General features: G+C 39.4%; 1 protein-coding gene across 3 annotated transcripts in view; it reads right to left on the bottom strand.

Moving 5' to 3' along the window:
* Positions 1-20,054, bottom strand: part of RFX4 (regulatory factor X4) — an 87,649-nt gene that overhangs the window by 53,251 nt on the left and 14,344 nt on the right. For 2 of the 3 annotated variants that reach the window (XM_032107450.1, XM_032107451.1), the window contains exons 2-4: positions 14,705-14,791; positions 7,905-7,965; positions 1,676-1,799 (exon numbers count right to left, since the gene is read on the bottom strand). In XM_032107450.1, coding sequence (XP_031963341.1) covers positions 1,676-1,799; positions 7,905-7,965; positions 14,705-14,791 — 272 coding nt within the window. Of the gene's footprint in view, positions 1-1,675; positions 1,829-7,904; positions 7,966-14,704; positions 14,792-20,054 lie in introns of those variants that run through there. The other variant, XM_032107452.1, reaches the window with a different exon arrangement.

The raw sequence follows: 20,054 nt of genomic DNA, 5'->3' as shown, positions 1-20,054 counted from the left end.
TAAAAATTTCATGCCTCACTGCTTCAGAACTCTATTGCAACCAAGAGGAAAAAACTTGGATCACAGCACATGAAAATCATATTGGAATGACACGATTTTTGGGTGGAAGTCAGAGTACCTGTCCTGCTAGGTCAAGAGAGTCCTACCAATGAGCAGGTCTTTGTACGAGAGGCAGGAGAGAAGGGGGATGAAGTATTAAACAGTGTAACAAAACTGCCACATACTGATAAATGGTAGAATCCCTGGTAAATTTATGTTCTGATGGAATAATTCTGGAATATTTACTCTCTACAATATACAGAAGTTTTTAGCAGCAGCAGAAGTAGCATTGTGTAAGTTTGAGCCATGTTCCAAATACGTGAGCCTGCATGAAATCTGTTTCTTATTTTCACTGTTCCTAAATTACATGTTGCCACTATACTTACCACTTGGTAGCAATAATATGTACAATGAACAACTTCACTCACACTTTTGCAGTGTATTTAAACAGAAACCTGACACAGAATCTACTGAGCCGTGCAGGTCTTCAAGACACAACAAACATAATAATGTTACAACATGGTACACTTTACTTTCCTTGCCAAGCTGCCTGCCTAAAGATGCACTATAGAAAATGTCACCTCATTAAATATATTCTTCACCTACTCTTTACACAGGCACTTACCCTAGAAGCATTTTTCCGTCTTTGAATACCCAGCACTTCTATAGAACAAATGTTGCAAACACTAAAAGAGAACAGCTTGCAGGACAATTGGCTTCAGATTCATGCTTGCAAGCATTTCAAAAGCAGTGACAAACTGTACACTTTGGGGTTTTTTTCCACAACTGACAAGTTTTAAAGGCTTGTGACACAGTTTACAGTAGAATTTCAGTTTTAAATATCATCCTGTTTTTCACTGAGAAGAAAATATCACCTGACCAGTAAATCCAAAATACAAACTTTATGTAACCTTCTAGCCAGCTATTAACATCTGCTGTTGGTGTGGAGCATAAGAGCTTTACTGCTCACACCAGATGATGCACAGCTGTGTCTGTGCTAAGAGTGCATCTCCACTGTGAAGCTGGAGTTAACCTCAGTGGCTCCTACTACAGAAGGATTAGAAAGGGAAGCACAAGGAATCAGTGAAAAGATAACTTGGATAACTGGGCACCCTGTACCTGCAGTGCTCACAAAAGCAGCTAGATGCTTTCTGGACTTTCATATCTGGAGGCATTGTACTCCACCATGTGAATTTGCCACATCATTTGATATCATTAACTCAGAGATGTCCATATCATGCTTGCAAGAATGGCACAGACTAGCTCTAGAATTCAATTTTACCCTTCTGTTTTTAAAAATTACACATTTGTTTAAGCAGTGCAGGTCATAATGCAGATGTGTTTACACTGGCTTGTATTCCACTTCCAATCCAGCTTTAACTGCCAATACTGTGTACCATGTCACTGTCAGCTTGGCTGGAAACTGACATTCTCTGGAGCCTATCCATGGTTAGAAATTATTCCAACCATCAAAATACTTAAAATCTTAGCCTTTGTCCGATAACTTGAATACACAAGAGATTTCATTCATATACCTTTGTCTCTAACAGTATAAGAAGATTTAATTCTTTTCAATAATACAAATTCACCTGAACCAGGTGAGATTTTAAGGTGTCATACTGCAGTTTAGACTTACCTTCCCAAAGCTGGCAGCATTAACAGGTTGTGTGTCATTTTTCTCACAGAAGTCCAAGTAATGCATGTAGAGAGCACTTCGAGGAATGCAAACACCTTCTGCAATCTCATAGTTCTCCTCCAGCCTTAAAAAGCAAATATCAAACAGAGAGAACTGCAAGTATGTTGGATGTCCTGTATGGTAAACAGTATACAAAGCTTCACGTTTTAAGGCCAAACATGCTGACTTCCACTTGTCTACTAAATTTTCTCTGCTCTGTTCCTAAGTGCTCCTTCCAATTCACTCCCATAATACTTGCTTGCTTCGCTTGGTTCATACTTGCTATCAAAAACCATAGGCTCTGAGTTCTCAGCAATCTGTTATACCCTGAAAGCATCCTGCAGTAAACAAATATATGTCCAACTATGAAACAGTAAATATTCACTAAGGGGAAGCATGCTCTCCTTCTTTATAGAACACATCACCTTTGGTTCATCACACTCTTTTCACTCCTGTCCTGCTGCAAAATTGCTTACCTTGAGGAAGCAGGTGTGGCTAAAGCAAGTAATTTGCAAATACACAGGAGTGTCCACAAAATCTTATTGTGTAATATTTTCTTGCTATTGTTCATGGGCAAAGTGAAAAAACAAAAAGAAACCACAATCTGAATACAATGCTGAAAAAAACCCAGTGAAATAACATCCTCTTCTACCTTTTAGAAACAATCATCATTTGTTTATACATGCAAATATACAACTATAAAATTTTAAATTATATGTCAAATGTATGAGTAGGCATATGCTTTATCTTTAAAGCTTTAAGCTGGTCTAATGATAAATCTAAAGATTAGAAGAAACGTTCCTTTGAAATGCCATTTTTATGATTGCTGACCCAAAAATGTTCAGGAGATATTTACATACACACTTGACATTAAACCATAATTAATCTTGTCGTTGATGGTGTCAGTCATAGTCAACTACAGTTACATGTGTGCTTGTCTGCCTTGCTGGGTAAGGGAAGAAGTTAGGTGCAACTTCCTCTTAATTGTATTAAAAAATAAATACTTGCAGTTTTACAGCAAATAATAATAACCAAAATAATTATTATCAAAATAATAATCAAAAAGCTTGCAGTTTTACAGCAAATAATCCCCTGCCATTTGATGACTGTAGAACACCTTCCAAATATCTAGTTTCTCTCCCTCATTGCCTTTTTCAGGCCCTACCTACCTTCCATTTCAGTTATCGTGATCATTTGTGACTGCAAACTATTTTAATAAGATATCCGGCTAGATGAATGGAATCAGTTTGTATGGGCAACATCTATTCTTCCCTGGTTTCTACAGAAATATCATCATGGCATCTTTCCTCAATTTCATAGTGCTCTAACAAAACCTCCTTTCAAAACCTGGAGAGTTCGTTTGTATACTATAGCTGCTAATTGGAATGTCAGCTTCCGTGACCAAGACAGGACAGAAAGAAAAGCAGTTAATTATTTCTCTTCATATCTGATGAATTTTTCTCTTTTTCTCCTCTCTTTCACAGAGAGTCATTAGTCTGACACTGAACAATGCCCCATTATACCTGAACTTTTTTTTAATGATCAAAATCCCATCTTGCTCCACTTCTTTTATTTTCCTGTCTTTTATTTAACAACTTTATCATATTTTGAATCCAGCTGCATTCTAGAGTATTGTAGAAAAATAATGAATGCAATATTCAACCTAACAATTCATTACCAGTTACAAAATATAAGTATATATAAATATATATATAAACATTTTAAATGTTATAGTAAAGCCCTGTGAAATCCAGTAGTTCACAATGAGACCTTTTGTACCACTACAGTGTAGGAATAAAGTCCCTAATCCTTCCACAGGAATGAGAGTTTATCTGTCCCTGTTACTGCTTCCCTCCATATACACTTACATAGCTCTAGATTAAATGAGATTATTCTATATCAGAGTCATGTCTGTAGTGTTGTTAAAGATTTTTTTTTTATATCAACACTACAGAACAACCATGATGTTAACCACTGTTAATCACACAGAAGATTCTGGAACACGTTAATTTTGATTGAACATTGTATAAGAAAGCACGAATCTGGGGAGAATCCATTCCCTAGCTATGCTTTACCTTCCTCTTTTTAAATTCTTTTTATAAATGTTGCAGAAAATAGAATAGTTTTGTTGACTTTTGCTTCACAGTACTGTTATTATTCAGAGTACCTACACTGGAAGCCACCAAACTGCGTGGGATTAGGTTATCTGTACTTTGAATAATTCTGTGTTTGGGGAAGTAAACACACACACCAAAATGAAGTGAAATAAAGTTTCACACTTACACCTTGGTCAACCAGTTCACCCCTGAAATAAACACGTGCATTTCAGAGCCAAGCTATAGCTTTATGATGATAACGAGCACAGGCTCATGGGATAAGCACAGAATACTAGGTATTGCTATATTCATGCCTTAACAGTTAAATTCAAGCTCATGTAGCTTCCCAAATTATGATGTATTTGGCAGTTTCCTCAATTATGATGTATTTGGCAGTAATGCTACATTTACCAGGCCTTTCACTTCATTTTGTGTCATCAATGAAACAAAACAAAAGCATCATTCCTGTTTCCAGGAAAAGGCTATTTAGCCAGGCTGACAGTCATCCAGACACGATTCTTGGCTTCTTCAGCTGTTCTTCATCTTCCACATTTAAAATGTTCAACATATTTCACCTTTGAAGAGGCACAAACATTAAGGATAGCTCCCCATGGGATTGATATAATTTGCCCTTTTCAGCAAGATGCCAGAAAAGGAATAACTAATAAAGTTGATGGCAATATGAACCATGCAAAAAAAAGTACATATTTCCCTTATGTCTTTGCTATGCTTCCTTCCTCTCCTTTTTCATTGCAACTGACATTTCCTCAGTTTCTGTTTTCCAACACTCCATTGCCTTCACTAGCTCTAAATGGTAGTAGCATCTACCAGTACAAACATGACCAGTTTTAATTTGGCAGACACCAGATGCTGCAGACAATTGTGAAGTGTCCATTTGCCAGAACAAGGGCAGTTTGGTACTGTATCCTGAAAACCGCTCAATAATTTACCCCATCACTTCCACCTCTAGAATCCAGCCCAGAGATTGTTGTTAGAAGACAGGACACATGCTTGCCCAAGGAATATTCAGATACATTTTTTAGTCTTCCCTGTGTGTGCAAATACTTGTTGTGATGCCTGATGTTCTGCTTTTGGCTGAGAAAGGTTATTTTTTTTCCTATTGGCTGGCACTGCGCTGTGTTTTGGGTTTAGTATGAGAGTAATGTTGATAACACACTGATGTTTTAGCTGTTGCTAAGTTGTGCTTACCCCAAGTCAAGGACTCTCCAGTCTCCCACGCTGTGCCAGAGAGGAGCACAAGAAGCTGGGGGTGCCCACAACCAGGACAGCTGCCCTGAACAGGCCAAAGGAATACTCCATACCATGGAACATCATACTCAACACATAATCTGGGGGGAGTTGGCTGTGAGGTGCTGATCACTGCTCAGGGATGGGCTGGGCCTTGGTCAGCAGGTGGTGTGCAACTGCACTGTGCATCACTTGTTTTTTCTTGGGGTTTATTACTCTTTTTCCTTTTAATTAACACTATTATTATTATTATTATCATCATCTTATTTTACTTTAATTATTCATCTGTCCTTAGCCCACGGGTTTTACCTTTTTCCAACTCTCCTCCCCATCCCACTGGGAGCAGGGAAGGAGAAGAAGTGAGTGAGCAGCTGGTGTGGTATTTACTTGTTGGCTGAGGTTTGACCACCACACCTGAGCAGGCAAAACTGTCCAACATGGAAAGCTAACCCTTCAGGAAGTACTCTGTGCAGCACTTCTACAGTGCTGATCACAGCAGTTTACCAGCCCACGGGTTGCTGGGTGCTACTGCAGTACAAATAACCTGATGCTAATGTGTCTGACTTCCCAAACAGTGGAAACTGCTCATCTTCACACAAAATGAGCTTGCTACTTTAGCAGTTTGACCATAACTTTTGAGCTTCTCATTTTACTTAGTATATCAATTTCTCCAGGAAATACCAATTTAAAGCTGCAGTACATATGTTGAAAAGCATATGGAAACTACCAGAAAACTGTTCTGTGGGTATGGCTAGTAAGCTGGGAAACTTTTTACCTACATGCCTGTTAATAAATCAGCCAATTGTATAATTCAGTTTGACAGCAGCTAAAGATTTTAAACATGGAAACTTACTTGCTTTCTGTTACCTCATGGAATTTTGGGTGGAAAATGAACGGAGGAAATTGCAGATGCTCCAGAAGACTCAAAGGGGAGAATATTTGACCTACCTCAACATGTAAGAAACATAATACCACAGACAGGTAGTAAAGCCAGTACACTACCAAGACAGAAAGGAAGAAGCTGTAAGCAGCCTTTTCAGAACCAAAATTCTATGATTCTACTGCAAACACTGCTGAATAAGCATTAGTGTGCACAGTACATTCCAGCGGGGCTCAATATCCCAGGAGTTTAAGGATTTAGTAACCTTTTTGACTGACAAAGCTTGAGAGTATTTGGCAAAAGACTGTTGACAATATTTGCCTGTTTTCTGTTGGGAACAGTATCACTGGATGTTCTAGTTAATGCTGGCTTCTTGGCTACCACATTATTTGCTCCTGTGGAAAAGACTCTTAACTGACTTCACTGCAAAATAAACACTGCTCTGAATCTGAGACTGGTAAGACCTGCTTGCTGCTTTATTTTAGCTAGATAGTTCTTTAGTATCCTTTTTGAACTGTGTTGAAGTTGTGGGAGTGAATAACGAAAAAAAATACCAGTATGACATTTCATTATTATGAATTTTCTGTCTGTAGCCACTTCCTTTCCTGAGAGTCTGTTAAAGAAAAGTCATTCACTTTTCTGGAACTTCTGAAAAACAGGACTTCTGTGATACAAACAGGTACAAAGAAACAATAGCTCCAAACTACATGGCTTTATTTATATTTGTCCATCTCATTGTTTACATGGAAAGTGTCTGTAAGTTTCTGAATACTGGCAGCAACCTATTCAAAATCAACCCACAGGTCTCGAGGTTTTTTGGTCTAAAAACCTCACCAATCAACTTTAAAAAGAAAATATAGAATAAATAATCCAAATCATCTTTATGCATTCATAATCATTACGTGATTCACAGAATCATGTAATTTAACAGGAAGGAAAACAGAGTAAAATACACTGAATGAATTATTCTTTGCTGGCTTTTTCAGTGAAATCTCCCAAGAGACTGACAGAAGCAGAGAAAGAACTTTGCTAACATTTTGCTTTAAAAACCCCACATTTTTTACCAATAATCTTATCTTTTCATTCAGAAAACTACGAGAAGTACTTCAGGTACTTTTAGGTAAAGGCCTTTCTTTAAAAAGGCTTAAAACAAGCTGAGGACTGTGGGATTTCAGATAAGCATGCTCAGAGGCTTCTCTGTAACAGAGCTCTGTTCTCCAGATACATGGAACCTCCCAAAAGATACTTGATCACTTACAACATTAAGAAACTTAAACAAGAGTTGAAAACCTAAATTAAGGCAAAAGTCAAAAAAGATCTAAGAGATGACCTCTAGCAAGGGATGTCAGAATTACAGGTACACATTACAGAACATGCAGACTAAAATACATCTGCAAATCACTGGGAACAGCACTTGTTTATTTTTTATAGCACTGTAGACTAACTCACAAATTATCCTCTCTCTCTTCCTAATTACCCTTCCTTTTTTTCTCCTCACTGACTTTGCAAGGGGATTTTGACAAATTAATCAAACCTCAAACTCTTTCCTTTTGTTGTCTTCTACATTAAATTACAGAGATCTCATGTCAGTAAAACAGTCAGTAAGGGTGGGCTTCATCCGACACTGAAACAAATGTGAGTCTCGAAAAAGATTCTCAGTACTAGTTTTCTTTTTGTAATGAATGTGACAATGATGACAAACCACAAATAATCAGCTGGCAAGGTGGCAAATATCTATGCCAAGTAGATAATCTAAACTTTATCAGAGGTTTCCTCTGTTCAAAGAAATCCTGTAAGACATTTGTTGAGAAATGCTGTACAGGTTACTAACAGGCACATTAAACACTTACAGTGAAAGTATCTTTAGAACTGTCTAAGATGGCCAAGAGCTCTATTCTCTTCATCTGGAAAATGCATCATTAAAAACACTAATAGATTTTCTTGATTTTTTTAAAAGGCATCTTACCATTGCAGTGTAGCTGGAGTTGAATGCGGTTTTGATGCTCTATTATTTTCTTTTTCCTCATCTGTTAAGAAACAAACAAAAAAATGCTATGTAATTTCATCAGGAATTTCTCAGGAATTCATGAACCATTTTTTTAAAAAGAAGTTTTGAATGGTAAGAATTTTTTAAAAAAATAACTCAAATAATTTTTAAAAATCTAAAATGTTCTCAAGTGCCAAAACTTTCTCAAGATATTGGCTGAATTTTGGAAATGTAAATAATGATGTTTCCTAAACTACCATCTGTAGATACTGCTTAAGGCAATAAACCATGCAAGTATCACTCATAGCAGGAGCAGAGTGATGCCTAGTAATAGTGACATTGAAAAAGATAAAATTTATATGAAAAAAAAGTAACTCTTAGATCTCTAGCAGCATGTCAGAACATGCAAACAGTTTCAATCATTCCAAGAGAACTGTTGCATTACCCAAGTTTTATATTAGATAAGGCATTTAAAATAATGGGGTACACCCATTGTTTGATCCTAACATAAGGTATATACTAGATGTTTATAAATTTACAGAGATTAATTCTGAATGAGAAGTGTATATTCTGTAATACACTTTATTTCTTTCTGTGTGATTTCTCTGATAATATTCCCCATTAACTGCTTCCGAGGCAACTCTGATTTGCTGACTTTCCAAAAACTTGGATAAAAGATGAATAAAGAAAAAGATAATTAAAATTAAACTTCAGATATTGGATTCTTCCTACTTTGCATTTGTTCTTTTGAAACAATTTAGGAATATGCATAGAATAATTCCGATTAAATTGTGTTTTGTTAAATGTATGAAACATTCCTTGGTGAAAGCTGAGTGGAGCACAATCAGCAGCTCCAAAAGGGTATTCTTTGGCAAACACTGCTGTATCAAACACATTTTGAGATTTTAACAACTTTTTCCTCGATGAAGCCATTCGGCATAGATGGCTTTGATACCTAAACAGTGAGGTAAACCTGTACACCACGCTGCAAGTTTTCATGTCATTAACTTTTAGGAGTTATTTAAGCGAGGCTTTAGGATGCTGGATCTTACGGGAGCCGGGCTATCTCCTCTGAACATCAGACCCTCTTGGGAGGCCTTTTTGTGCTGTCCCGGGAACCCACGCACATGAACAACACCCCACCTAGCAAGGCTCAGTCTGCAGCCCTCGTCGCCCAGGATCTCCTGCACCCCTCACGGGAAGCTGTGCTAACCGAGCATCCTCCATCCTGCGGCCGCTGCCCTGAGCGTCGGCAAATCCATTCCGCAGCTCCCCACGGACCCCCAGCGCAGCCCCCCTTCTGCATCTGCATGACAATGGGCCCCTAATTATTGGGCCGCGCACTCCCTCCCTGCCTTTCAGGGCCCGCCTTTATTCAGCGCACAGGACCAACATACACATCTCAAATCACTTTTAAATTGTGGGTTTCATTTGTTTTTTCCTAAACAGGCGGTCGGCGTGCAGCAAACCCGGGCACACGGGGCCTGAATGCCGAGCGGCCGTGGCTGCCGCCCCGCACGAGCAAGGATCTGGCATGGGATGGCTTCCACCTGTGCTAACGTGACTCAATTTCCCTCTGGATACGTGGCAGGCATCAGACATCAAGTCAATATCCAAGTTACACAGTATTAGAGTCTCTGCACCCCTTCCATTCCTCCCCCAGCTGTTTTTCACTTGCACTAAGAAGGAGCACCTGCTTTACCTAACCTGCCCTCAGACACACTTCACACCAGCTGTACTCAGCTCCTCCCACGTAAGGATTTGTTTTAACAACACAAACTAACAATTAGGTCATAAACTGCAATTTATGTCTCCCTCCTCAACTAGGTTTGCTTCCTGTGGATCCTTCTTGAAGACTCTTCAGGATCCTCCACTAACTGCCCCTTCTCCAAGAAGGAGAAGGATGGACTTCAACCATAACTCCAAAAATTTCTTTAAGCATTATTTCCCAGAGAATATTACCCATCGAACGACTGGATTTTCAACAAAGCTAAATTTTTCACAGTTACTGCTTGTCTCCCCAAAATCTCTGTACAAGAAAACAGCGCAACTTTGTTTTCTGCCAGTGGACCAGCTGTCAGCCAAACTTTCACTTTTCTATTAAGAAGATGGAAAGAACTGCACATAGTACAGGAATCGATGGGACCTAGAAATACAAGCTTTCAGTATTACATATACAAGCACTTGATTCTACCTAGTATAGTTTAACAATACAATCTCATCAGATAACTGACTAGCAGAATATAATAAATATCCCTATTCTTTATATTTTAGCTGGCAGCAGGGCACCTAAAGGCATCCATATCGAGCAGAGAATATTTAACTCTTGACTCAGGTCTGATCCTAGATCACTTCATCTAGCATGAAAGAGGCAAGAGAAAACTGCATTTCTTACTTTTTGGCCTGTCATTTTATCAATTCACATTAAAACAACACTGTAGATTAAAATGAACTCATATCTTTAAAAATTCAGTACTTTTTAAATCAAATCTATTTTGTAGGAAAAGGAAGTAAAGTCACTGAAAAGAAGTCTTGCTTTGAGGCACTGTCAAAGAAGAGACATGACAATTCTTCTCTGACAAATCCAAAAGGGCTTGAAGTCACAAGGAAAAATCTTGTTCCTAATTCACAGATGCAGGCGTTCACACACAGCACCTCAGGGAGAAACCCATCTAGTGTGCTCTGCCAGTAGGAGGACTACCAGCTTCCCAAGGAAAGGTGTCTTCAAGGTACCTGATTAAGTGGAAAACCTGGTACTCATCCCAAACTGAATGCAGGTAATAGCTTAGACAATTGCAAGTAAAACTCTCAGCATAGAAGGGACCTTCAAACATAATAAAACCAGGGAACATTGATGTTCTAGAAAAACAGTATTTGTTGGTTCCCAGATACATCAGAGAATCTTCCTCTTCCCAAACTCCATGGAAGTTTCTCTGGTAACAGCTCCATCTTACTTTCAAAATTCTATTTCAAAGCCTCTCAGGTAGAGCCCTGTTTGTATCTTGTGCATATTTGTATCCTTGTGGCTTTCCCACAGCTCTCAATGGTATCCTCTAACTTTTGCTCTCTGATTCTAGGTACAGCTCAAGGGATTTCTTGCTTCTTGCTGCAAGACATGAAGACAACAGGAGCTGTGCTCAGCAGCTTTGAGCCTGCTGTCTTAAACACAGTGTGTGGAGCAACCCAAAGCGAAGACACACCTTTTTCTAAAGTGTTGATGTTAGTCTGTCATAACTAAAATGGAGCTAAGTTCTTCTTTCCACTGTGGAGGTAATTGGAGAGCCCTGTACTTTCCTGTGCTGCCTGCATGTGTCTCAAAACCACTAAGGAGCTAACATGCTGTTAGTATCTTTATATGGATAAAATCCTTCCCTTAGTTCAGGTAGCTCCACATTTTTCAGAGGAATTGACTCTTCCTCTGTAGCCCCTGCAGGCCAGATTTTGACTGTTCTCAAAAGTGATTTGGCCTTAGCTAAAATTAGATTATAACATGAAGCTACCTTGTCTCTTACATGTAGCCATAAATGAGATTCAGGCTCATTAGCATGTATTCCGTGCTTTTAGAACAGTGGGATCTTTTAAAACCCTCTGAGAACCATGGGAGCATAGTTCTCACTGAGTAGGTATGACTGAAAAAGAAAGAATTTTCTCCAAGGAAAATTTCAATGAAAACAAGTAGCTCTTTTAAAAACTTTTTTTAAATGGAAGAATTAGAGGTTTAGTTCAAACAAAAAAAGAAGCTGCTGGATAAGTCCATTACAGCCAGTATGAACATGGATTTTGAACACCACTTTTGAAGTACAAAAAGTAGTCTGAATATTTTCATTTATCTCGTAGAAGCTGTCTACACATTTACATTTCCAAATAAGCAAGAAAATTTGGACAAGCAACCCTTCCACTTCATCAAGGAACATCACAATTCCTTCCCCATGGAACTGAAGTTGAGACTTTCATAAGCCTTCATGTTCTTCCAGACCTCTATTTAAATTTAGATAACCTGGTTCAATGAACAGTACACAGAAAATGTTACGGGGTTGGGGTTTTTTAATTATTGCCTACAAGGTTGTACCATTCCCTTTTCCTGTGAATCTTTTGACGAACACGGAATGTGAAAGTGGCAGTAGGAAAAATGTTTTAAAAACTGGAAAGTGAAATAAAATTTAGTGATAATTTTTGTATTAGAATGTAAAAGTTGTGGTTTGGAAGAGGTCATAAAATGTTCCAAAAGAGTAAGGAGCACCCCAGGAAGTACAGAGATCATGTGAATCCATGGCTGTGAGTCATCGCTTCCTTTCCCAGTGTAATGCAGGTTCAAGAGACCTGGACGTCTCTGGGTAAGAATGGAAGATTGCAAAGGACCTCTGTGGCCTGAAGTGTGGTTCTGTAGTATACTTCAACTGTAGAAAAGGAGACCAGCAAAACTATTACTCCTGTCCTAAAACCCTGTGAACTCTAAAATCATCCAGGAAAAAAAGAGTCACAAGAGCAAACGTTATGCTCTGTAAGAACATTGTCAGTTCACAGCACAAGTTCTCATAATCTTCAGTGGAGCCAAGGCCAAAAAAAAAAAACCCCAACTGAAAACCAAACCCACATTTTCTCTGGTAGGCCAGCCAACAGCTACCTCATGCATAGAGACAAAAAACTGGTCAAGAGAAAGGCGGATGAGGCTTTCTTCTGTTGCAGATGAAAACTGGAGCTACGCTGACAACAGCAATTTGACCACCATTCTGAAGAATTCAAATAGGGTTACGTGGGTTTTCTCAAAACATTTTGCCTCCTGCTTTGTTTGTAAATGTATGACAGAGGCTGGACAAAGAGTAACACGATGGTTTGGAAATTTTTAGTTGGTGTGCGGGCACTGTTAGAAAAATCTTAGAAAGAGCTCGAGGACTAGAAAGGAGCTCATAGGACAATGATTTCTATGGTGAAACTTCTAGTATGTTCTGGATTTCACAGATTATTGGTCTTGCTGCTGTGGCTTATTTTGCTTTCCTACTCCTTCCTCTTCACCTTCTCCCCTCCCTCACCTCCCCCTCAAAACAAGGATGACTTTTCAGGTGGATTAATTCTCTTATCTGCACTGCAGAAATGCTGGTAATCAGTGCAAAGGAAGCATCTGGAAGAACTGGCTATTAAGAAGGAAGCTAGATAAAATCAACTCTGCCTCTCATTTGGGTTTCCATTATATGCTGTGACAATGTCTTCTGCACACAAATAGTGGAACAAATTCATTTATGTATTTGTTTTATCAGTTCTAAATTCACTGCCTTTCATTATTGTTGCTTGCCCCTTAATTCCAGAACCAGAAAACAGAATGAGCCACCATCCCATCTTCTCAATGCCACTGTCTGAAACACCTGCTCTTGTTAACCACACAGGTCCTCTTTTTACTGGCCCCAGCTATGTGGAAGTTTCTCATGCTCAGATTTAAAGCACATATACCTATCTTGAATTCTGACCCTGTTAAGAGTCTGAACACACATCTCATTCATTACAGATTTCTTCCATCACTTTCTCAGTAGCATCAGAGGGAAATGAACTTTGTATATCCCACAGGTTCTCATAAAATTCAAAATAAGCTGATGTTTGTATTTTCACTACAATCCACTCTAATATTTTTAAGATAAATTAATTTCTATTCCTTAATTTTTAAAAACAAAAACCCCCAAGCATCTCCCAGTTTCATTGTCTATCTTTAAAGATTCTTGTCCACTGTTCTTAGCTTGGGAGTAATTAATAAATACCATGTTTCTACTAACATCTTCCTTCTCCTTCAGAAATACTGCCTCAAAACATATCCTTAGACAAATAAGAGTAAGGACCCAAAACAGCAAATTTCATGATCCATTACAACACTGTGCTACAGGGCATGCCATTTTACCATGATGTCAAAATAAATAATTCTCTTAAAATGCAAAAAAATTAAAAGGGAATTTCAGCAATTAAGTTAGCTAAAATATACTTTCTAAACTCATATTTATGAAATGTAAATTACTAGCTACTGAATTAAAGAATTCAATCTGCATTAATATCTTGTAACGTGAATATATGAAGTCCTGAGAGGAAAACTAGCATGAAGAGTATTTTGCTTTAGGCAAATTAAGCAGAATAGAAATTGTATGAACAGGGAAAACTAAATGGTAAGCTAGAAATTGTCTTGCAATTTTAAAAATAAACAATTTGGTTATTTTAAATTACTTTGGAGCTGTTTTGATTACCTGCTATTGCTAAAAATCAAGATCTAAAATTACTATCACTAGAAAAGAAAAAAATAGTTATTTTAAAATCAGCTAGATTCATCATTGTTTACTCTCTCTGACTAAAAAGAAAGCAATATCATGTTTTAGTATATGATTTTTTAATCTCACAATTGTTTAATTCCTAAAAGAAAGATTTTTTTGTTTATGTTTTGATATAGTAGTATTGGAAAATAGGACATTTTTTCCCTGTATTTTGACCACATGGTGTTCACAAGTGAAAAGCCAAACAGGTGGTTTTGCTCCTAAGCTAATACTAACAGCACATTTTAGAGGTCATCCAACCTTCATTCAGTGACAAATTCTTCTGGTTGTTTCGTCCAATAGATAGTATTATTTCCTATTAAAAAAGGCAAATATTACAGAAAAAATTTAATAAAACTGTTGAATATGTCAAATGAGTTGACTCTTTAAATGACAAAGTATTAAAAATATCATTGAGATGTAGCAACTTATGTAACAGGAAATGAGCACTTGGACATGTTCACACTGACTTTAAATGAATGTCAAGTTACTTACTTTCATCATTAGAAACATTCCCCAGAGAGGTGTGACTGGAATAACGTTTGTTTTCACTTTCATTGAGACATCGTTCAATCCAACTCTCTGCAAAAAAAACCAAAGATGCTCTTTTGTGTGTTTGTCTGCATAAAATATAAACCTGAAACAGATAAATCTCAATAAAGTGCCAGTGTTCAACAGATGGTGATCTTTAACATTTCTGTTAAAACATGCTCAGTCTGAGGTTATTTAGCAAGAAAATCCTTTCTTGCTTTCAAACTTAGCTGTTGCTTTCTAGTTTCAATTTTGGGGGCTTTTTTGTTGCTTTTAAACTACAGAGGCTGAAACACTTCTGTGTACAAAACAAAGGTCCTCAGGATATTCTCTCCCCCATCACATGATACATTAAAAAATAAAAATCAACTGATACACAGAAATGCATTAGTTTCCAAGTCTTAGTCTGGCAAAAGTATTCCCACTGGCTTTGGAAGAAAATGGGTATAAAATCAATCATTCATGTGAATTTTGGTTAAATCAAGGATCAAGTGGTGCTCTCTGAAGCCCAGTCCTACAACCTCATTCACACTGGTGGAGTCCCAGGCACTACTGAGATCTTTTCCTCCCTGGTACAAGTCCAATGTAGCAAGTCAGCAGCCACTGACCTGCTCAAACCTTTGTCACCCCACAGTGCAAATGCAACCACTCCTGCTCCTCCCTGTTTTTCAATTAATTCCCACCAGTCAGACGAGTTACCTACAGCATTACATTGATTTGAATCCGCTGTTCTTCCTGGAAGCTATAACTGACATCCCCTGATGACTTTAGAGGATGCACCAGGCTCAGCAGAATATACTGTTACAGGTCTTCAGGGCAAAAGTTACACCTTCTTATGTGTTTCCTTGGACAAGGTATGAAATATGAGTTTTGAGTTTGCCTAAATCCCTGGGTATTGCTACAATAAACTGACCTTCCTCATAGGATTATTTTTCAAGGGCGTGAACGTGGGCAGAAAAGAGTTTATGCTCAGAGAGCTCTGTGTGGTGAAGGCAAGAAAAAGAAGGGGTAGGTGGGAAGGCTGCAAGGCAAGCCTGCAAGTTATGACAGGAAATAACCCCACTGAGTGAAGAGATGCACAAGAAATAAAGGGAAACAGGCCTCTCTGTCAGCAAACTGCCAGAGCCAGAAACACCTTCAAAGACATGGAAATGGCTCCAGATTCCTTTCCATAAGCCCCCCCACCAGACACCAGGCTACCTGCACAGCACAGGCAGTAGCCTGCCAGCCAGCAAAAGCCCATCACAGCGGCAGGCTTGAAGGGAAAGCAGGAACTCAGCTTCTTGGGAAAGCTGCTCATCTGGTTTATAGAAGATAAAAGTTGGTATGACTTCATTTCAGCACTAGATTCCAATAAACAAATAAATGAATAGTCATGACCAAATACATCCTGCAGAAAAGAAAAACTTTTTAAACCCAGGCAGTTGCATGAGCTCGTGCATATTCCTCTGTGCACACCCCCTGCACTGCCATGTAAACAAAAGGGCAATGGCACCTGTGAAGAGCCTCAGAAAGGGTCTGCTGAGAACCCTTCAGAGCTGATTTCCAGGCCCTGCCACAAGACTCCAGTGGTTTTGCATCCTTGTGGTTTCCAGGCAGTGTTGTGGCAGCTCCAGGCTATTCCCCTCCCTCTGCCTCTTTGCCCGTGTATTCACAGTAGGAATATGCTGCAGTGCTGCCTTCAATCAGTACAAGCACGTCCCTGTGAGCATCTTTCTCATTCACCATCACACTTGTGCCTAAGAAGTCTCACAGCCACGCAGCCTGCTCCTTTGAGGTACTTCTCTGAAAACCATCCAAAAACCCACTTGATGTCAATAGATTTTTTAAAGGATATTTCTTCTCCCATCAGATTCAACACAGCCTTGTATAAAAATCACTGTAAGGCTGCCGACACCACGACATAAAACCTGCCAGCAGGGCTTGTGTTGTGTAACCAGCCCCTGCTCAGTTACAAACCCACAAGCAGGCGGTGACTCCAACTCAGAGGCTTTCCCTGCTTGTGCTGCTCAGCTGCATGGGGTGGGAATGTATCACCTCCTTGTCTAAGGGCCAACACAACGATATGGCTGCTTTCTGCCAGATTTCTTTCGCTGCCCTAAAACTGAGCTCACAGCATCTCTCCAGTCTCCTTTTAAGTACTGTGAGCTGTCTTACAGGTGAAGAGAAACTTGCTGCCGAGGGCAACATCAGCGAGAGGTGCAAGAAGCCTTGGGAAAGATCACCCTACCTCCTCCTCCTCCTTTCAGCACACAGCCATGGCTGTATATAATTCCCTTGGCTCCGAGCCCAGCTGCAGGGAGTAAAAGCAAAGGCGGCTGCCATTAGCGCCAAGGGGAGACCGATGCCCAGCTCTGCCCTTTCTTTTCCTGCCGGCACTGAGAGCTCGGAAGCTGGGATGCATCCTCTTCCCTCGGCAGCAGGGAACTGGCAGCAGCCATCTTTAGTCAAATTCCCTGCCTAAGTAGAAGGAAAAAAAAAACTTTTTAAGTGTCACTCGATAACCATTTCCATCATCCTTGTTCACGCAGTGTCTCTGATAACTGCGTGCCTTCCCCTTTTTGATGGGAAAAGCAGCCAGTTTACATGGCCACATAGAAAGTCTGGAGCAGGGTGCAGTTACTGTTTAATTATGTGCTGCAGCTCCTTTGGTCCTGAATCACCCCGGTTCAGCCTGCTGCAGCCTGAGTCTGGCTTTCTCTTTGTGGCCTTGCATTTAAATAGCTGATAGAAATTCTTCAGGCCTGAAAAGATACATGACCTGTCTGGCAGCAAAGAATGAAGAAAACTAACTCTTTTGAGCAAAAATGTCAGGGAGTTTATAGCAAATTTGCCAAATTATTTGGCTAATGACAAAATGTGACAAACCAACTAACTATTTAAAGGTTGTATTATCTCATAAACCAAATTATGCAAGTATAAATAAATAAATATTCTAATATATAACTTCATTTAATAAGTAGCTATTTTGTACTGTTTGCATAAAGAAAAACATTTTTATAAGGCTTTAAACTCTCAATATTAATAACAGTGTCTTCAGATATTAAAAGAAAATACAACTACAGTTTTGCTAAAATTTTGAATATTCCCATCAGGAGCCCACAAAGCCCAGACACAAGAACACCTGCCCAAAACAAAACAAAAGAAGAAAGAGGCATAGCGAACAAAATTGAAAGTTGAAATTAGGTTTGACTTTTGGAAGCTCTTTCAGAGTTAATAACATTAGATCTTGTTCCAGCTTAAGGAACCCACTGGGTAGAGCCCTCCACATGTGGAATGCTCTTGTCCTCATGACACGTGGATGCGCCTGTCCCAGGCAGTCCGGCTGCAGAGCTGCAGGAGAAGGCCCATGGGGAACCCCTGGTGTCTCCAGGCTGAGGTTCCATCCCAAGGCTGGCACCCCATTACACCACTGTTCTAAACATGCATTGAGTCATGTGGGATGGAAGTCATGTGGGAAGGCTTTTTGTGATTGAAGCTTAATTGTTGCACTTAGACCTCACCAAGCTCTCACAGGCAGGATTTCACAGCAGGAAAACTCACAGAATGATGGAGAGTTCAGGCAGCTACTAAGCAGAAGTGCACATCAGACCTGATAACAATGATGAATCATTAATACAACATGAGAAACCCCAAATTTCTAATGGGAAGTGCTTGTGAGCACAAAAGAAAATACATTGTGTGTAATACATCGCTGTGTTTTTAGTGTATCAAGCCTTAAGGCATTTCCTCTCCCCCTCTAGGAGTCCTTCCCACAAGGAGTTCCAGCATACCATACCCTCAGCTGTACTGGGGCAGTGGTTTGAACAAGGAGCAGCACTAGTGAAAAAGCAAAAATATAAATTAGGAATATCTAGTAGTAAAATTATACTCATACTCAAAGAAAGCAAAGAGTGTTTTTAATGGCATTTTGAAGATCCATCTTTAAATATCATAGCAACTATTTAATTTTGCACAGGTCAAGAGTGAGCTGTAGTGAAACACACAACTGTGCTCCTCAACCTTAAAATTTTTATTATATAATTTTGCATACCACTAAACACAAATACCTTGTATCTGCTGTGGGATTCCTACATGAGGGAAAGGAGATCATTATTCAAATTACAATAATTTTCCCAGTGTAAATTTTCTGACAGAAAAACTATTACACAAACAAACAAAAAAAAAATAGAAATTGTTCCAAATTTAATGCTGAAAGATGAATTTAAAATAACTATGGAACTATTTCTGGCCCTAATTTTGCCTCTTCTCTTCTTGATCCCAGTCTTTCTAAGATTGACACATCCCCTGAGACTCAAGAAGCAGAGTGTTCCACCTCCATTTCATGTGCCCACCAGACTTTTAACAACAGAAGTTTAAACGGCACTTGTTTTCAAAAGTGGGCAGAGCAGAAGCCTGTGCAGCTTCACCCCATCCCCAAGGCACTTCTTTTCAACAAACAGCTATTTTTATTTGTATGGTGTTTCAAAGATTGAGCTGAGGAGGCAGGCCTCAGACTCCCCAGACAGAAACAGATGAGAGCTGCTCAGGAGCAGGAACTTTCATGAACTATCAGAAATGAGAAGCAGAAATGTTCTTTAAACATATCTTTGACAAATTATTTTGACATGTTAGGTCCTTCAGAAGGAAAGGCTTGCTTCTGGAAGTCACCTTCAAAAGGCTTCTCCCTGCAGAGGCTGAGTTGAGGCGATACAGCAGAGGTGCCTGTGTATACTGCCAGTACATTTAATGAGATAATTACTCCTTCTTGTTTGTGTAATGGTTATTAGCTTAGTATATTTGCAGCCCAGAGCACTCATTACTCCCACATGGGCACGCCGTAGCCAGAGCAAGGCAAGAGCCACTTGGGCTCCTCTCTGCAGAGAAGAGGAGGTGGGTCTGATCACATCCCCAGTGGCTTCTGCTCCTGCTGTCCTGCCAGGAGGGTCAAGAGTTGCTGCAGGAACAGCATTACCTGGAATCACAGACTCTTCTGGCCTTTGTGAGCCACTGTGGCCACAGGCACTGGGGGGGCTGTGCCATACAGCTTGGAACTGACTGTACCCAGAGCCACTGGCAACAGCCCTGTGGCCATGTGTGCATGTCCTGAAGGGAGACTAAGAGGCTTTATGGACAGAATAAAGCTCTGTGGTCACCTAATCTGAGCTGCATTTTGCTCACCTCATTCCCTACAGTGGTACAAACAGTACTGGTTTTCCACAGTTATGCCATATCCTCTGATACATCTGACTTGGATGTGCTCATATCACTACCATAACTGGGAATCACTGTATTTTTTAAGTGTATGAGATGAGAATCCCCATGTCCTAGAGAG

This window comes from Corvus moneduloides, chromosome 4, assembly GCF_009650955.1.
Source record: "Corvus moneduloides isolate bCorMon1 chromosome 4, bCorMon1.pri, whole genome shotgun sequence".
NCBI classification, from domain to species: Eukaryota; Metazoa; Chordata; class Aves; order Passeriformes; family Corvidae; genus Corvus; species Corvus moneduloides.
Note: the sequence above shows the minus strand (reverse complement) of the source record. Positions and strands in the feature narration are given on the sequence as shown.